The sequence below is a fragment of the Cavia porcellus genome, unplaced genomic scaffold (genome assembly GCF_034190915.1).
Source record: "Cavia porcellus strain 051 isolate PalLab524CR breed Dunkin Hartley unplaced genomic scaffold, mCavPor4.1 scaffold_25, whole genome shotgun sequence".
In the NCBI taxonomy this organism is placed as follows: Eukaryota; Metazoa; Chordata; class Mammalia; order Rodentia; family Caviidae; genus Cavia; species Cavia porcellus.
In genome coordinates this window covers 35,933,415-35,952,106 of record NW_026947508.1, presented here as the reverse complement: position 1 = coordinate 35,952,106, position 18,692 = coordinate 35,933,415, and the positions used below count along the sequence as shown (strand labels likewise).

The 18,692-nt window shown below is 47.5% G+C and overlaps 2 protein-coding genes and 4 non-coding genes across 6 annotated transcripts; 5 read left to right on the top strand and 1 right to left on the bottom strand.

Moving 5' to 3' along the window:
• Positions 1-7,498: 7,498 nt before the first annotated feature.
• Positions 7,499-9,921, top strand: Rps8 (ribosomal protein S8). The gene is made up of 6 exons (XM_003461888.5): positions 7,499-7,631; positions 8,029-8,135; positions 8,581-8,680; positions 8,897-9,072; positions 9,271-9,400; positions 9,760-9,921. Exons 1-6 carry the CDS (start codon positions 7,628-7,630, stop codon positions 9,867-9,869), a joined length of 627 nt encoding a protein of 208 aa, XP_003461936.1. The 5' UTR covers positions 7,499-7,627; the 3' UTR covers positions 9,870-9,921.
• LOC111758258 (small nucleolar RNA SNORD55/SNORD39) lies at positions 7,862-7,941 on the top strand. Its single transcript, XR_002792457.1, has one exon. It is a non-coding gene; the product is annotated as a small nucleolar RNA SNORD55/SNORD39 (small nucleolar RNA).
• Positions 8,410-8,510, top strand: LOC111758263 (small nucleolar RNA SNORD46). The gene has a single exon (XR_002792461.1). It is a non-coding gene; the product is annotated as a small nucleolar RNA SNORD46 (small nucleolar RNA).
• On the top strand, positions 9,120-9,187 carry LOC111758262 (small nucleolar RNA SNORD38). The gene has a single exon (XR_002792460.1). It is a non-coding gene; the product is annotated as a small nucleolar RNA SNORD38 (small nucleolar RNA).
• On the top strand, positions 9,571-9,639 carry LOC111758259 (small nucleolar RNA SNORD38). Its single transcript, XR_002792458.1, has one exon. It is a non-coding gene; the product is annotated as a small nucleolar RNA SNORD38 (small nucleolar RNA).
• Positions 9,922-13,410: 3,489 nt separating the features above from the next.
• Best4 (bestrophin 4) lies at positions 13,411-17,269 on the bottom strand. The gene is made up of 10 exons (XM_003461889.4): positions 17,141-17,269; positions 16,566-16,831; positions 16,387-16,481; positions 15,650-15,883; positions 15,366-15,520; positions 14,870-14,947; positions 14,416-14,613; positions 14,221-14,301; positions 13,961-14,115; positions 13,411-13,874 (listed from the first exon to the last, which is right to left on the bottom strand). The coding sequence occupies exons 2-10, from the start codon at positions 16,715-16,717 to the stop codon at positions 13,604-13,606; spliced, it is 1,419 nt and encodes a 472-aa protein (XP_003461937.1). The 5' UTR covers positions 16,718-16,831; positions 17,141-17,269; the 3' UTR covers positions 13,411-13,603.
• Positions 17,270-18,692: the final 1,423 nt, after the last annotated feature.

The window sequence follows — 18,692 nt, the reverse complement described above, 5'->3', positions numbered from 1 at the left end:
ACCCAAAATGTTCTTGCCTTTTCTTCCTGGGTGAACATTATAGGAAATTCATTATTGCTTAAAACATGAGAAAGATAAACACTGCTGTCAGACCATACTGTTTCGTAACTGAATTTGATAGCTTCATTCAGGGAAGCAAATAACAGTATAATCCAGGGCTCTTTCAACAAAGATAAATCTGTCTGACACAAGTGGAAATCAATCTGAGGCCCCCTTGTCAAATTCTCATGTGTGAACTGGGGTCAGCCCTGAAGTAATGTCTGCATTTTCCAGTGACTGTAAAGGTGCTGATGATTTCTACTGGATTTTTAGGATGGACATCAAAAACAGTGAAAGAAGAAAACCAGATAAAGTAAACTTCATCAAAATTAAAAATTTAGCTGGGCATTGACACACGCCTATAATCCCCACATTTGGGAGGCTGAGGCAAGAGGATTGTTGCAAGTTTGAGAACAACCTGGGCTATAAAATGAGCTCAAGACCAGCCTGAACTGTATAGTGAGACCTTGTTTAAAAAAAAAAAAATTAAAATTTAACTTTTCAAATGCCATCCACAATCAGGAAAGTAAAAAAAACCTTAGTACAGAAAAGAAATATGAAACATATCCAATATGGGGCTAAAGTCAACAATCAAGCTCCTGCTGAGACAAGAGGATTGGCTCAAATCTGACTCTAACCTATCAAGGTCCTACCTCAAAAAAAATTTTTTTTCTAATTTATAAATAGGGAAAAGATTTGAAGAGGCATCTCAACAAAGAAAACATACACAGCTAATTATATGAAAAGGCACTCAATATCATAGTTTACTGCAGAGATGTGAAGCAAAGCTCTAAAGATACAATGTATCATTATGTATCCACTAGAAGGCTACAATAAGCCTGGAAGGGGCTGGGGATTTAGCTCAGCTGCATAAGCGCCTGCCTTGCAAACAGGCAGTCGTGAGCTCGATCGCCGGTACCAATAAAAAGACAAAAAAAAAAAAAAAAAAAAAAGCCCTGGAATCCATGAGTCATAAGGCTGATCATCAGAGGACTCCTCAGTCTTCATTCTCTAGTTTCTCTGGGCTGGTTGCAAGCACTGTCAGTAAACAAATGGAATGTTGCCTTGAAAATCTACAATGGCTGGGGGCTGGGGATTTAGTTCAGCGGCATAAGTGCCTGCCTTGCAAAACAGGCAGTAGTCGGTTCAATCCCTGGTACTGATAAAAATGAAAAAGAAAAAAAATCTACAAAGGCCTTCTGCTCTTCTGAGTGCTGATGTAGAAGATAGTTTATTTAGTTAGCTAATAATAATTCATTTATCTAGGGGAAGGAGCTGAGACAGAGTGGAGGGACCAGCCATATAATACAAAATATAAAGGGTTGGGAATATAGCTTAGCAGCATAAGTGCTTGCCTGGCAAAAGCAAGGTTCTGCATTTGATTTCCAGTACAAAAGAAAATTAGTATAGACAGTGAAGTGGGACTTAGGACGAAGAATGAATTTCCTCAGTCATCATGGAATGCAGTCCACTAAGATCCTGAATTTCAAGAAAATTATAATGCGAATTAACCACTTCCTTTTAAGGTCCCAGTTTACTGTAACACTGTGTGAAAGAACTAGACTAGAAAGCCTGAGTTCTAATTGGACTCAGGAGTCCAATTTCAGATCCATAGACATCCAAGTAGGTGACCAGAACACTTGGACCCACCCCTTCCCAAATGCTCCTTTTTTGGGGTGGGAGGTTGAGATAGTCTTGCCATGTAGTTCTGGCTGGCCTTGAGCTCACTATGTAGCCCAGGCTGACCTTGAACTTGCAGTGATCCTCCTGCCTCAGTTTCTTTATAATGTTCCTGTTTTAGAAGTCATAAATGGCTACGGTTTATGATATCAGTCATAAACCCTTGCATGTGCCCCCACCACCACCATTGGCTCAATATTGGCTAAGTGGCTATGCTTATGATCCTATAGGTAGGTTGTAGTCTGACCCGCACTGTACCCATATTGTGACTTTGCTGTATAAATCACCCCTGACAAAGGCCTTTGGTGGCAACCCATTTGGGATCCCTCCTGTCTCTTAGGAACTGTCTCTCAATAATCTTACCTGGTTTTTTTGGGGTTTTTTTTGTTTTTTGTTTTTTTTGTCTTTTTTCCTTTTTATCGGTACCAGGGATCGAACTCACAACTGCCTGCTTGCAAGGCAGGAGCTTATGCCACTGAGCTAAATCCCCAGCCCCGTCTTACCTGTTCTTAATGTCCATTGTCTCTTGCAAATTCTTCAGTCTCAGGGGATATGCCTGACATGAGACACTGAGCAGATTTCCTGTCCTTGGCAGGTAGCCACAGTCCCTTTCACTAAAGTGACTCTGTAAAAGACCTCATGGCCTGAATGATAGCCAGGATAGTCCCCCTCGGGTTTGGTCTGAAATAAAGGTATGTTGAGCACATATCTCTGATTCTTATTTATTTGGTACCAGGGATCAAACTCATGACCTCGTGCTTGCCAGGTAAGTGCTGTGCCACTGAGCTGTAACTCCAGCCCCCATACCACTGTTTCTCTTCCTCCCATTTCGCTAACAATATTTCTCCTATATCACTGGCATGATAGGCATTTATCACCATACCCAATCATCTTCATTTTATTTACTTTTTTTTTTTTTTTTTTTTTTTGGTCTTTTTGAGACAGTTTCACTATGCAGTTCAGAATGACCTTGAACTCACTGTAACCCATACTGGCCTTGAACTTGCAGTAATCCTGCCTCAGCCTCCTGATTTTGGAATTACAGGCATGCACCACCATACCCCATTTTCATTTAATTTTGAAATAAGTTTAAGAAATCACTAGTTAATAGGAAAAAAAAAAGCAGTAAGTTTAGAGCCAGGGATTTAGCTCAACAATGTAAGCACCTGCCTAGTAAGTGTGAAATATGAGTTCGATCCCTGGTACAAAAAAAAAAAAAATTGAATACTTAAATTTAATAACTTGAGAAACACAGTTTTTCAAGCTTTATCCTATCTCTAATGTAGTATAGTACCTTTTAAATTTTTTTTTTTATTTCTTGATTTTTTTCTGGTTTTTTGGTAACTCTCCCCTCCAGCCTGTCATGAATACTTTTATCCTTGTGTATTTATTAATTATAAACACCTGTGAATGTTCTCATAAAGTCAATACAGTAAATAAAGTACCATGGCCTACTTTGCTGTGTTCTTTTTAAAATGTGTTATAGAAAATCTTAAATGTGTTCAAGGTAAATAGAATAGTATACTGAACTCTCATGTACCCATCATGAAACTATAACAACTTTGCTTTTTTTTGGATCAGGAGTTGAACTCATGACCTCATACTTGCCAGGCAGGTGCTGTGCTGCCATTCTTGTTTCAGCTGTATGTCCACCTATTTCCCACCATCCTCGATTTATGTAGCTCTTTTCTAAGGGAAATTTATAATTTTTGCTACAGATCTGGCCTTGAACTTGGTTATGTAGTCCAGGCTAGCCTCAAATTCTCTGTGATCCTCCTGCATCAGCCTCCCAAGTGCTGTGATTATAGGCATGCACCATCATGCCCGGCACAAATCTAGAACTCAAACTCGGGACTTCATACTCATGCTTACAGGGCAGGCATTGTGCCACTGAGCTATATCCCCTGCCTAACAAATGTGGTTTTTAAATACACGTTTTATTCTTATTCAGGTGTGGCAAGGTTAACAAGTTTGAAGACAGGCATTGAAAAGATAAGTTTTTGTTTTGTTTCTTTGTTGTTATAGTCACAGATCCCTAGAGAAGAGGACAGAATGTGGGCAGAAAATTTATTGTAATTTCTGAAGGAAGAGATGAGGCTGGGCGAAAGAGGCTTGATATGGGCAAGTGTGAGTGATTTCAATGGTGTTGGGGCTAAGGAGCTTTGTGTGCTGCCTGGTTGGGGAGATGAGGGAGGAAATATTGGCTGGGAGAGTGGCTGTATCACGGAGGGGCAGTTGAGAGGTGAAGTCTGGCCTGGTGGTTTACACATGAAAAGCTCCCTGTGGGGCCCCAATTCACCAGTTCTGGGAAGGCCAGTCTGGTCCATCCAGGGCCCCAAGATGTCAAAGCAGCAGAAATACAGAATAAAAAAGACAGTATTCCTACACACACTGGACAATAGTTCTGTGTCCCTTTTCTCCAGAAACTTCCCTGCATCCTTTCCCAAACTCTAGACAACCACTGTTTTGATTTTTTCACTTTAAGTTCACATTGCTCTAGGGCCAGGGATATAGCTCAGTGGCACCACCTGCCTGGCAAGTGCAAAGGTCCTGAGTTAGACTCCTAGTATCAAAAAATAAATAAAACATCATATAAACAAGTTAACAGGGGGCTGGGCATTTAGCTCAGCAACATAAGCGCCTGCCTTGCAAGCACAGAGTCGTGAGTTCGATCCCTGGTACCGATTAAAAAAAAAAAAAAAAGTTAATACTGTGACCCAGGACTGTCCAGGACAGTGCTTCCCAAGCCACGTCTTAGTTACCTGGCCCTTTCTACTGCTGAGTTGTATTCCACTGTATGTACTATAGTTGACTGTTCATTTTCTTGCTTACGAACTTTAGTTTTTTCTCGTTTCAACCTGAGTGCTGAGATTACAGACGTGCCACCACATCCAGCTTTAGACACCCATTTTTAAAATGTCCCTAAAGTCCTATAAATATACCCAGTTCCAGCTTTAATGTGCCTCTCCATCTTGAGGTCCCCATTGTACCATACTTTTGAATTTGCGCCTAATAGAGCCCTTCCCATGCCTCCTGACTGACTAGTACTGAACGTTGTTTTTCTGTGACATGTCAGCTTTTAGGGAGAAATTTCTCATCTTAGCCCTGATGCCAAGTTCACTGCACAGGAAATGCTTCCTGCTTATCTCCAAGGACTTGGGTTTACCAAATCCAACCATCACTTTTTAGGTTTTGTTTGGAGTACATTTCCTGTCAACATCACACCATGGTATTGCCCTGTGCTGGCTTTGCTCCTGACACATTTTTTTAAATTTTTTTTTTGTCTTTTTTTCATTTTTTTATCAGTACCAGGGATCGAACTCACGACTGCCTGCTTGCAAGGCAGGCGCTTATGCCACTGAGCTAAATCCCCAGCCCCTCCTGCCACATTTTTGTTCTGTTCTTTGCCAGCTGCTTTTCTCTATGTCACCTGAAATACTGAGCTTCCTCAAGCCTTGGCCTAGAAGCTCTCTCCCACCCCACCCCCAATACTGGAGATTGAACCAGCACGTCATCCATGCTAGGCAAGCACTCTGCCCTAATCTACATCCCTTATAGGCATGCCTGGGAACATGCACATAAGCACACAAAGCTACAGCTTAATCCAGCTCCTTTTTGTGATTTTTTTTTTTTTTTTTTTTTTTTTTTTTTTTTTTTTGGTACCAAAGATCTAACAACCTCAAGCTTGCCAGGCAGTACTTATGTGGCTGAGCTAAATCCCTAGCTTCTTTTGCTGTTGTTTTTTGTTTCTGGTTATTTGACACAAGGTCTCACTGTATAGCCCAAACTGACATCAAATTTTCAGTAATCCTCCTGCCTCAGGCTCCCAAGTGCTGGGATTACAGATAGGCACCACCACCCCTGGCTTCTCCTGATTTCTCTGGAGGTCAGATTAGTTTCAATTGGTGATGAAGAATTTTATTTCTTTTTTTCTTTTTGGTACCAGGGATTGAACTCACAACGTTGGGCTTGCCAGGCAGGTGCTGAGCTGTATCTCTGGCCCTGGAGAATTATAATATGAGCAATATCATTTTATTTGTTATTTTTGCAGTGCTAGGGATGAAACCTATGGTCTCGGGTGCTAACAAGTGCTTTACACTGACATATCCTTAGCCCCTCTATTTTGATGTTTAGTTGGTCTTTTGGGGTCTTAATGCAGGAAATTCATTCAGAAGAAGTCTGAGCCAAGTGTTCTGTAGTGGTGTACACCTGTAATCCCAGCACTTGAGAGGTTGGGCCAAGTCAAGGACTCGCGCTTTGCTTACTGTTATCTATGGCTGCATTTAGCATTAGACTGGAGATCTGAGTTGCTGTCCCTGAAGTATTTATTTTTCATAGATTTGCTGACCTCTTTTTTTTTTTTTTTTTTTTGTCTTTCTGAAACAGGGTCTCACTATACAGTTCAGGCTGGTCTTGAGCTCACTGTGTAGTCCAGGCTGGTCTCGAACTCAACAATGGTCCTCCTGCCTCAGTCTCCCGAGTGCTGGGATTACAGGTGCGAACCACCATGTCTGGCTCTGACCTCTCCTTGTTTGAGATGGCCTTAAGTATGGTTTTAGGTTCTATACCTCTGACTCCAAAGTACCATCTTCTGTCCAGACCAGTGATCAGACAGGACTATCATCACACTGCCTACCTATCATTCTTATAATTCACCTGGATTTCACAGTGTATTCAGAACAACTACTACTTTACCATTTTAGTAAATGACATGAAGATCCATTCAATTGATCAAATTTAGGCTCCCCGCCCCTTTGGTACCGAATTGAACACACATTTCCCAGGCAATTACTGTGCCGCTGAGCTATATATTCCTACGGCCAAATGTAACCTTTTTTGGGGGGGATGGTACCAGTGCCCAAGCTCACAAGCTTGCCTTGCCAGGGCTAAATCCCCGGCTCATTTAAGAATTCTTCACAGGCCCTTCATGTTCAATCTATCACCAAACCCTTCCCAACAAAACCCAAACCAACCCCCTACACTGCACTCCAATCTTTTCTAACACAACCACACCCACATTTCTCTTTTTTATCTTTGTGAGCAAGGGTTTTGCTATACAGTTCAGGTTGGCCTCGAACTGGAAGTGACCCTCCTGCCTCAACCTCTCAAGTGCTGAGATTATAGGTATGCGCCACCACGCCCGACAGTCTTTTTTTTTTTTTTTTTGTAGGTAGGATGTATGTAGTTCAAACAGGCCTCGAACTTCCGGTAATAATCCTGCCTCTGCCTCCAAAATGTTAGGCTTACAGGCGTGCACCACCACTCTCGGCTGTTCTTTAATTTCTGAAGAAAACCTTTCAAAATACTTGAAGCACAATGATGCTCAACTGAACTCTAAGCACTTTTCGGTTGCACCAACCCTGGTGCAAGCCTTGACACGATCTCGTTTTGCTGCCATGTCGCCCAGCCTGAGCTCAAACTTTATTTGCACTACCCGGGATGAAACCCAGTGATTCGGCACGGAGCTACGCCTCCAGACCTTTCTCATCGCAGTACGTGAGGAGTCTACCTAAACCACAAAGGTGCCCAGACTGTGGATTCTCTGCTGCCCTAAGTGCGGGGATACAGGCGTGTGCCACCCACGCCCGGTTTAAAACTTTCTATCCTCCTACCTCAGCCTCCCAGAGTGCTGGATTACAGAAGCGCACCACTACGCCTGATTTAAAACTTTTCCGCTTCTATTTAGTGCGGCGTGTTCGCCCTCTCATCCCGCCGAAGATCGGGTTGTACAGGACGCCCAGCCAGCAAGTCCCGTGTTATCCCTCTCTAAACACTAGGTCCTGCGCCAGAAAGCGCGAGCTTCATCTGGTCTCCACAATGCCCGGAAGAGACGCAAAAGGGGCGGGGCAACGTCTCACAAATCGAACCGTGAGCCTTTGCGTTTCCTCTTTCCAGCCAGCGCCGAGCAATGGGTGAGTTCTCGTTTGCTTTCCTGCGGCAGGGGGTGAGTTTAATCCGGTGCCATCCTTACCCGCGCCAAAATTTAGGAGTGCAAACACTCAGGTCCCTGGCTGCGAACAACTACGAGGGATGATAGGCCTTCGTGTTTTGGCTTCCGGGGCCCACTGTGGGGTCTCCAAGGGACCCGGGGCTGCCCTCTGTGCTAACATGGCTGCCGCTGCAAACAGCAGGCCAGGCCGCGCGTGTATGATGACACCTCGGTAACGCTGCGTACTCCCGACTGAGCGGTGGGGAAGCAAACCTTGGAGAGCTGAGCGTGCGGCGGGCCGGTGCGGGGGGCTCCGGAGGAGGTGAGCCGCCGTCGCCGAGGCCGATGGTTCCAGCTCTCTTACCCGCTCCCGCATGCAGGCATCTCTCGGGACAACTGGCATAAACGCCGCAAGACCGGGGGCAAAAGAAAGCCCTATCACAAGAAGCGGAAGTATGAGTTGGGTCGCCCTGCTGCCAACACCAAGGTGGGTGCTGTGTCGACCCTTACGTGTGGCTATTATGGGTTTTACCTTGGGCCTGTGGTTTCTTTGTTTTCCCCACTGAGTAGTGCCGAATAAACTGAAGGGACAAGATGCCTTGTGCCCCCTGCCGGGAGAGCTTAACATCAAAAGGAGACCCTGTGCACTGGGACTCAGGAGGGCTTCTGGTCAGGCATCTTCCCCGGGATAATTAGAATTGTGGTATTTTTGTGATAATTTTTCCGCATTTGGGGACAGGTTTTCCTACTTACAGGCAACAAACGTGATGAAAAAAGTATCCTTAGGTGTGGTTGTGGCCGTCTTGGTCACTAGTGTGCCACTTGCCAATGCGAGGACTTGTCATAGTTACACTGAACCGTTGCCTCCGTCCAGCACATATTCCCCTCCTGTGACCTGCAGTACTTGATAACCAAGTTCTTGTGTTTCCCAGATTGGCCCCCGCCGAATACACACAGTCCGAGTTCGAGGAGGCAATAAGAAGTACCGAGCCCTGAGGCTGGATGTGGGAAACTTCTCCTGGGGCTCTGAGTGTGAGTGGGGCCTGTGGAAGTGGGTGGTTTCCTAACTCCTGAAGCCTGATGGGTTGGAGTTGATTCTGGAGGCTTGGTTGCCAAATACCTCTGAAAAGGTGAGGTAATATAAAAAAAGCTGATCCTCTGTGGTTGTGTGGGGTCTTGGGAAAGACGCGGGAGGGCAAAACAGTTGTCTTGTGGTTTACTTGACTTGATTCTAAATCTCCTGAGCAGGTTGTACTCGAAAAACAAGGATCATTGACGTTGTTTACAATGCATCCAATAATGAGCTGGTCCGCACCAAGACCCTGGTGAAGAACTGCATTGTGCTCATTGACAGCACACCGTACCGACAGTGGTACGAATCACACTATGCACTGCCCCTGGGCCGCAAGAAGGGGGCCAAGCTGGTGCGTGTTCCTTCTGTTTGGGGCTGAGGGTACTGTGGCCTGAGCCTTCTCGTGATGAAGACTGTTCAGTTCTGCTGCTGAAGGGGGAGTGATGAAACCTTTTAGTGCTGAGGAAGGCAGGCATGAGGGTGTTTGGAGTTTGAGAAAGTTCTGATATCAGGTCTTTTCTGAGCTAGTCAGTGTATTCTCTCTACTCAGACTCCTGAGGAGGAAGAGATTTTAAACAAAAAACGATCAAAGAAAATTCAAAAGAAGTACGATGAAAGGAAAAAGAACGCCAAAATCAGCAGTCTTCTGGAGGAGCAGTTCCAGCAGGGCAAGCTTCTTGGTGAGACAGCCTTTGTGCTGGGGAGGTGGGACTCACGGCAATGTGCAATACACACTTTGTCTTATCCTTGCCTTAAAGTTTATTTGACTGCCAGTTGTGTGGTCTAGAGGACTTGGCTGCTGGGTTCCAGGAGTATTTCCAGAAGTCCATTCTCAAGTTGATGGGGGCCGTCTTAATGATGAAAACTTTGTCCAGTTCTGCTACTGACTTCAAGTGCTGATAAAGTATATCTGACAAGATTGTGGGCTTCATGCCTGCCCCCTAGGGTGCCAAGGACCATCATGGATTTTTTTTTTTAAAGGATACAGTTGGGTGGGGTTTTTTTGTCATTTTGGTAAGGGCCACATATTCTTTTGCAGCCTGCATTGCATCAAGACCAGGCCAGTGTGGCAGAGCAGACGGCTATGTGCTAGAGGGCAAGGAGCTGGAGTTCTATCTGAGGAAAATCAAGGCCCGGAAAGGCAAATAAACCTTCCCTCCTTGATTAGTTCATGTAATAAAGGTGTTTATTGTTCTATGTTCATGTTGTATGAAGTCTGTAAGTTTGTAAAGATCCTGTGTCCCTTTCGTTTGCATACAAACCTAGGTTGTAAATATTTGGGTAAGATTATATGTGTGTGCTAGAGGTCAAAGCCAGGGCCTTGTGATCACTAAGAATATTCTGTACCACCACACTACATCCCCAGCAGGTAAGTGTATAACCTGAATTTGTGGATGGTATGGAAACCTTGAAGTTGTATTGAATCTACTGCATTGGTGAAAGCAGGTTAAGTCCCTATACCCCTTGCCAGCCAGAATTTTTAAATGTCTAGGATACTAGTGATTTTTGCTTTAAGAAATCTTTGTTCTCAACTTGCCGTCATCAGCATCCAAGTGTTATGGTTTGCTGGGTGCTATTTTTAGCGTACACCCATAATCTTGGCCCTTGGGAGGCTGAGGCAGGATCACAGTGATTTTTGAGGCCAGCCTGGGTTACATAGTGAGACCCTATCTCAAAATACCAAAAACAAAAAAAATTTCATCTTTGGAAAGTTTGCCTAAACTTCAAAATTGTCTGATTTGAACTTGGACTTCTCAAGGCTTGTTGAAAGATTCATCTACCACCAGCCTCTCAACTTTACCATCAATACCAAAGAGTTATCGAAATACAATTGCTCTTTTGAGATGGGATTTCTGTGTATTCCAGGGTGGCCCTGAATTCACTATGTAACCTGTGACAGTCCTGCCTTGGTCTCCTCTAAGCTGAGACTGTAGGTTTGTGCTACCACACCAGGCTTCTGAACATACTCTGGAATTCCACATGTAATGTTGCCAAATGTTGGTTGAACTTGGGTCTTGATCTTTATTTTGGTCCCTTTTTTTGCAGTGACATCATACTTACATACTTGTCACTTAAAAACCCCTTTTTTAGGTGATGCTAGGAATTCAGTGAACCCTAGGGCCTTCACACTGAACTGTATATCTCTAATACTTTCTTTTTTAGTACCCAGGATTTAACTCACAACCTTGTGCTTACCAGGCAGGTGCTTTTGTCTTTGAGACAGGGTCTTGCCATGCAATTCAGGCTGGCCTTAAACTCACCGTAATCTAGGCTAGTAACAAATTTGAAAGGATCCTTCTGAGTGTTGAGATTACAAGAGTATGCTACCACACCCAGCCTCATCTTTTATTTTTAAAATGGGAGTTTACCTATACTGTCCAGGGTGGTCTCTTAACTAGAGGGTCCTCCTGCCTCAGCTGAATAGCTGAGGCTACAAGTGCATGCTGACAGAGATTGCTATTTTGTTTTTTGGCCATGCTGGGGGTGGAGGCTGAGCTAAGTACATGCTAGCTTAGTGCTCTATCTCTAAGCAGTATACTCCCAGGCCAGACATCACCTGTCTATTTCCTGGACATTCATACTCATATATACTGATGTCAGATGGGTCTCCAGCTCCTTTGTAGTGTTTGTTGATGAGGATCTCAAGGCCCAGGCTGGCCTAGAGTTTGCTAGTTGGTGGGATCACTGGCATGCATCACCACTCCTACCTAGAATAAAGATCCTTGCCAGTTAAAAGATGTGACCTGGTGTCTCTGATGGTGAGTCACAAACCACACACCAGCCTGACCTCAGTGAACATACAGGTTGGTTCCCACTGATGTGTCCAGGTACTTCACTACAAATAGCCAGGTAGCTCATTCCAGGTCTCTGCTACTTAGCTGAGCTCTACCTGGTTGGCAAATGAGTTTTATATTTGTTTTTTGAGATGGTCTCAACTGTAGGACAGGCTGGGCACAATTCGCTACAATCCTCCTGCCTCAGCCTCCCCATTGCTGGGATTATGAACATGCACCACTACACCCAGTTGTTTTGTTTTGGGACAAGGTGTTACTATAGTTCAGGCTGGCCTTGAATTCCCTGTGAAGCCCAGGCTTACCTCAAATTTGAGATAATCTTCTTGGCTTGTTTTAGTTTATGAGACAAGATCTCACTGTGTAGCTTGGGCTGGCCTTGAGCTCACTTTGCAGCCCTGGCTCTGGAATTTGGAATGTTCTTCCTGCCTTTGCCTTCTGAGTGCTGGGATTATAGGCATGAGGCACTACACCCGGCTAGAGACTATCTCTTAATTTGCCCAGGTTTATCTCTCACTGTCTAAAAACCTTCCAGAATGCTGGGATTACAGGTTTGTACCTTTACATAAAAGTGCAAAATTCAGTTGGTTCCTTTTTTTTTTTTTTTTTTTTTTTTGTCTTTTTCCTTTTTATCGATACTGGGGATCGAACTCACAACTGCCTGCTTGCAAGGCAGGCGCTTATGCCACTGAGCTAAATCCCCAGCCCCTGGTTCCTTATTTTTGATAAGTTGCAAGTACACAAAAATCCAGTTTGTATAGAATGTTACGTTTTTCTGAGTATAAAGACCTTGTTAAAAAAACCCTTCAACCTAAGAGATCCTTAAGTCATTTGTTGGCTCTGGCATGCTTTCCCACCCAGTGTTGACCTTCGTTCAGCCCCTAGGTATTAACTCTTACTAAGAGCTCTGTCCAACAGAAGATTTAACCTCTCTAGTGTGGGGAGAGGGGAGAAGAGTGTGCTGGCCACTGAGGCAGGCCACATGCTAAACAAGTTACACACTGGACCACACATTCCATGCCTGGTTTTGTTTTTTAAAGACAGGGTCTCTAGCCCAAGCTGGCCTTGAACTCTGCAGTGGGAGGCCTCCTACTTTAGCCTCCTGATTGGTAGGATTACAGGCATGTGACATATTCCTATCTCTGCCTGCATTTTCTAATAGCTCTACAAGGCTTTGATCTTTTGCAGTCCTGCTTCAGTTTGTTGGAGAACCACAACTGAGTCTTCTACCTAATGGATCAGTAAGATGAGTGGGTTCTGTGAAGTTGTCTACCCACTCCATAGCAGTTATCTTTGTAGATAAGCTCACCAAGAGCCAGGCTATCTCCCCTGTGATGCCTTTTGTGTGAGTGGCTGTCATTGTGAAGTGCTATTGACTATGACAGATTTGGAAACAGGCTTCCAAATGTTGACTATCTGGGGTACACGGATAAAGCATTTGTCCAAAAATGTTTTGTATCCCTGGTTCCGTGGCACATTTCTATAACCCCAGGAGGCTGAGGCAGGTAGATCACCATGATTTCAAGGTTAGACTGGGCTACACAGTGAGTTCAAGGCCAGCCTGAACTGTTATATAGACCCCCATCCTAAAAAAACCCAACAGCAAAACTTAGGTATCCCACAGTCGAACAGATGAAGGAAAGCCAGAATTTGTATCCTACTGTAGCACATAACTGACCCCAGCATTCTAGGGGGCTGAAGCAGGATCACAAATTCAGGACTGTGACACTGAGCATTTGGAAGGCTGAGGCAGGAGGATTGCCAATGAATTCAAGGCCAGCCTGGACTACAGTCTCAAAAATAATTTTTTAAAGGGCTGGGGATTTAGTTCACTGGTATAAGTGCCTGCCTAGCAAGCATGAAGTCATGAGTTAGATCCCCAAAAACAAGACAAAACAAAACGTTTTTAATTTTATTTTTGTGGTACAGTGTACTAACTCCAGGGCCTTCATAGGAGCCACATCCTCAACCCTTGCCCTGTGTCTTGGCCTTTAAGGCCCTCCCTAAAGCTCTCAAGGCACCTGGAAAAATCTGTCAGCTGGCAGGCAAGGCCTAGGGCTACAGGGAGGCCAGCAGGTGTGATGGGCAGCATCAGGGTTCCAGGCCCTCCTCCGCGGACTCTGCAGCCTCCTCCTCTATACGCCCCGAGGACTCTGCGTCACCGCCCTCCTCAACCCGGAAACGCACCGGGTACGGGGTGCGCGGAGTTCCGCGCACGCCGCGGCCGAGGTTGCGCAGGCTGATGGCCGGGGAGGGCGCACCTGCGCCCAGAAAGCGGCTGAGCAGTGGAGTTTGTGCGGGCGGCCGCGCCGGTGTCGGAGACGCCTCCACCTGCCAGGTCTGCTCCTGGTCATCGCTCATGCTGTGGACAGGAGTGGCAAGGAGCGAGACTTGATGGCCTGCTAGAGACCAGAGCAGCCGCTGGTGCCCCAGAAGGTGACCACTCACCGCAGGTTGAAAGTGGAGCCCAGGAAGGAAGGTCTCAGCGAGTCAGCTGCTGTGGCTAAGGTGTAGGGTGGCAGCGGCTGGGCCTCATCCCAGTACGGGTCCTTCTCCGCAGGGGGCAGGTTCTGGTACATGTCATCCACAGCCAGCAGGGACACCTGGGCCAGGAGAAGGGGAGACACAGGTCACAGCGGCCTTCATCACTTCCACACCCAGGCCGAGCACTTGCAGGGATCTGGTCTCACCGCCAAGCCCCACTTCACCTGCAGGTTTCGGTCTATGAGCTGATTGGTCTCAAAGTCATCGTCATCTTCACCAAAGGGGTTGATGATCTGTTCAGCCACCTGCAGGGTGTGGACAGTATCCTCTGGCTCCAGAACCCCACTTGTCCCCAATTTTGGGAGACTTGTGCCCATGTTTTTGCAGAGCAAGGCAACATGACTCTCAGAAGTACCCACCTTGAGCCAGCCAGCATAAAAGAAGAACTGCAGTAGCGTGGTGAGAGGCACGTACATGTCTGGGTCTCCCAGGGCCGGTGCTGGCTCCTGGTGTGGCTCCAGAGGCTCCTGAGGCTTGTTGGCCTCTGTGTCTGACTCCACAAACTGGCGGCCAACCAAGGAGAGAGCGAAGAAGGAGTACACTGCAATGGTCACCACCTGGAGAAGGGAAAGCCAGGCCCAGAGGACGGTGCCATGAGGCAGAGAGAAGTGCGCCTCTGCCTCCGCTCTGGGAGGAACTGACAAGTGACTAATCGTGGGATAGGGTCTTATGGGTGGAGTGGCAGGTGGGTTTGAGAATGAGCCCTATGCTGTTCATGAGACTCAGGGCCAGTGAGGGTCCTCATGACCCAGTAAGGACCATCTAGTTCTTAGGACTCACAGTGGGCACTGGGAGGGGGAAAGAGGCAGTTACTTGGGTGTAGACGAGCGGGATGCTGATCCAGTCATAGTGGAACAACATACTGCACTTGGCACGGTACTTGTTCAGCTCCTGGGGTAAAGCAGACAGAGGAGGTCAGCAGAGGCGAGCAAGGAGAGCTAAGCAGTGCCCAGGGGACCCAGCATGAGCAGTTCTGGGACTCCACCGCCCGCAATCCTGACAAGCTGGGCTGCCTTCGATAAAGAGCAATTTAGCGAAGCTGCAGCAAGCAGCTGGAACCAGAAAGTCTTGAGTGTGAATCCCTGTTGCACTAACTAGCTGTGTGATTTGGGTTTTTCTACTTTATGCCCGAGTTTCCTCATCTATGAAAAGAGGATAAGAAACGTGTGTGCCTCAAGGGCTGTGAGGGCTAAATGAGTTACTATATTGTGCGCGCTTCCAAATGTTCATAGCACGTAGGTGGCGCCACACAAGTATTAGATTCCAAATTTAATCAAAGCTAGGGAGCCTTGATCCGAGGCTAACTCACTTCCAGGAGGAGACAGAGCGCGATGTCGTCCCGGATGCGCCCATCCCTGCGGGCCTGGGCAGCCAGGTTCGTGAACCAGACGCAGGGGACCCAGTATTTGTTGAAGTCTGACTTCAGACTCTCAAACTTTTTCTTCTCTTCCTGGGACATGAAACCTGGCGGGTGAAGTTGAAGGGTTGCAATCCGCCGCCAGGGGAAGCAGCAGGTCCACCCCACTGCCTCCCGCCATTCTGCCCGAGACGTCCTTGTAGCGCCCCCTGGGGGCCAGACCACCGCCCGCGCACCTGCGTCCGCCACGTGGCCCAGGCTAGGGAAGCGTTTGAGCACGCGCGTGCTCACCGAGCGCAGCACCAGCACGGACGCCAGGTTGGCATAGCGCATGAGGGTGCGGCGAAGCAGGCGGCCGCGCTGATCCGTGCCGTGCACGCTGGCCGAGATGACGCACATCAGCTGGTCCGGCAGGGGGATGCTCGTGTACTGGGACCACCAGCGGTTCACCACCAGAGTCACGTAGAAACCTGGTGGGCCGCCGTGGGAGAGGTCGGGAAGAGAGAGCGAAGGGGTTGGGACTCGGCAGGCCCTGCGCTTCTCTCCTCCCGCCAGACAGTCCAGTGCAGTCCCTGACTGGGGTAGGGGTTGGGGAGGCAACCACACATCTCCCTGCACCTCTCACGACCACCCTCTGGGCAAGGCCAGCCGGGAGGAGGAAAAAGTGACAGCTTCCCTGGATGCCATCCTGCAAGGTCTAGCAATGGTTATCTCAGGATCTGGCTTCCCTTGAGTGTTGCAGGGAGTGTCATCTCTCTGACTCCTTGCCACAGTATAGTAGTGAAGCCAGGAGGTTTTTCAGCCTGGCTGAATGAGGGCCCACGAATGACAGGTTGGGCCTATACCTGGGGGAGCCTTGGACCCACAGTGCCTAGCTCCTGTGCCTGTGCTGGTTGACTGGGCTGTGCCGCCTGGCAGTGAACTCAACCCCAAGGTCAGGGCAGATGCCAGGGAGAACTAGCAGGGGCCTCACCCAGTACGAAGGACAGAGGGATGAGGTCTGCAGAACGGTTGCAGTACCGGGCCACCTGAGCGTACACGTGCCTCTGCGCCTGGCTCAGCAGCAGCCTGGGGGGAGGGACGGTTTCAGGCCACATTTGCAGGGAGATGGACAGCGCAAGCCCCATGGACCAGCCCCGAAACTCGCCTCACCGGTAGGTGATGCTGAGCGCGGCGTAGAGGGCGACAAAGAGCAGAAACTCCTTGTACAGGAGCTTGTAGATGCTTCCCCTCCACCGAAGCAGCAGGCGAGAGAAGCCTCCGAAGCGGGCCTCAGCCACTTTGAGGGTGTATGAAACTGTCATGTTGCTGGGCCTGGGGTGGGAGGTTGCAGAACCATCCCTCTCCTCACTGGTCTTCCCATCACTCAGTTCCCAGGCATTTTCTCTTCACTTCTGGTCACACCCCTGGCCTTTACCCTGTGCGGGGGAGACAAAAAGGGTGAGACACTAAGGTCATCAGCTCTACCCCGGCAGACCTGCAGTACAGACATGAAAACAATGGGGAGCGGGGCACAGTGGGGCTGAGATCTACCCTTGTGCACACAGCTTTCCCAAGCCCTCTTCCAGCACAGGACTGTGTAAACAGACCCTAGTCTTCTGCCAAGGGCAAGAATCCCAATGCCAGCCAGCCCAGTGCCAGCACTTTGACTTGGGCTTTGCTCTAAAGCTGATTCTCTGGCCCCCGGAAGCCCAGGGCCCTCTCATCCCCACCCCTTGCCTGCCTACCTGATCGGAGCAGCAGCCTGTGCTGAGGAAGGGGTGGGTGCACCTGCACCCTCCAGAGACTTAAGTACCAGCAGGGTCCATAAAGTTAGGCTGGACTGAGGCTGTCATTGATGGATGAGGCTCATTGATGGATGAGGCTGTTACTCTGAGAGCCTGGTCATGAGAACTGGGTGTGTCTCCCTGCTCCTGCAGGGCTGGGCTGGCTTTTGAGTGAAGGAACTGCCATCTACACTGACCCCACAGCTCCTACAGGTGACTCAGTGTCCTTCGAGCTAGGGTGATGGATGACCAGCCGTCCCATGCTTTGGGTGACATATGTAAAGTGTCACTATTGTACTTGCTTGCTGATCACAGCATGAGGCACAGGGACTATATCAGGGATGCTGCCATATCACCCTGGCCAGAACCTTCACTGAAACACTATGTGGAAGGAACCATCGCCAACATGGAGATCAGGCTCCAGAAGGGAAATGGCTTGGTTACCTTCACACAAAGATAAGTTGGAGGAACAAGTTGGAGGTGAGAGTCAGAGCTGATGGACTTCAGATGCTAGAAGTAGCTCAAATGGCCAGGCTCTTCCGCACACCCATGCTACAGGGCTGACAAGGTCACAGATCTGGGATCTCAGACCCACAGTACAAGAAGCACTATGCTCATAATCTTGAGTCCTACAGGTCTTGAGTTGGTCTTTTCTTTTGTCAAACAAACCCCCATCTTTGAAACCGGAGACTGAAACCAGGAAGTGCTAAGCTACATCTCTAGATCTCCTCCCCCCCCCCCAGCATTTATTTAAAGTTTATTTTGAGACAGGGCTCTGCTAAATAGCCTAGGCTGGCCTCAAACATTCTTAGTCCTCCTGCACTCAGGCATGGGCCATCACACCAAACTCTCATCTTCCATGGCTTCATCTGTCCAAACTGAAAAAATAAGTAAGGCACTAATCAAATTAGAAATAGAGCTATGTTGTGTTTTTTTGTGTGTTTTTTTTGTTTTTTCTTTTTCTTTTTTATCGGTACTGGGGATGAACTCATGACCGTCTGCTTGCAAGGCAGGTGCTTATGCCGCTGAGCTAAATCTCCAGCCCTATTATTTGTTTTTTTAAAACAGGGTCTTGGGGCTGGGGATTTAGCTCAGCGGCATAAGCTCCTGCCTTGCAAGCAGGCAGTCGTGAGTTCGATCCCTGGTACCAGTAAAAAGGAAAAAGGCCAAAAAAAAAAAAAAAAAAAAAACAAACCAGGGTCTTGGGACTGGGAATTTAGCTCAGCGGCATAAGTACCTGTCTTGCAAGCAGGCATAGTGAGTGAGATCCGTGGTACCAATAAAATAAAATAAAACAGTGTCTTGCTGTGTAGCCCAGGCTGGCCTTGAACCCAGGTGGTGATCCTCCTGTCTCAACCTCCTGAGTATTGACATTACAGACCTGTGTCATCTTGCCCAACTCCACTGAGCTTCTGATTCCCAAACTCCCCATCTAGCATCTGATCTGAGAAATTGTCCAGCATTTCAAAACAGATCTGTACTTCCAGAGTACAGCTATTCGTGCAGGAAGCAA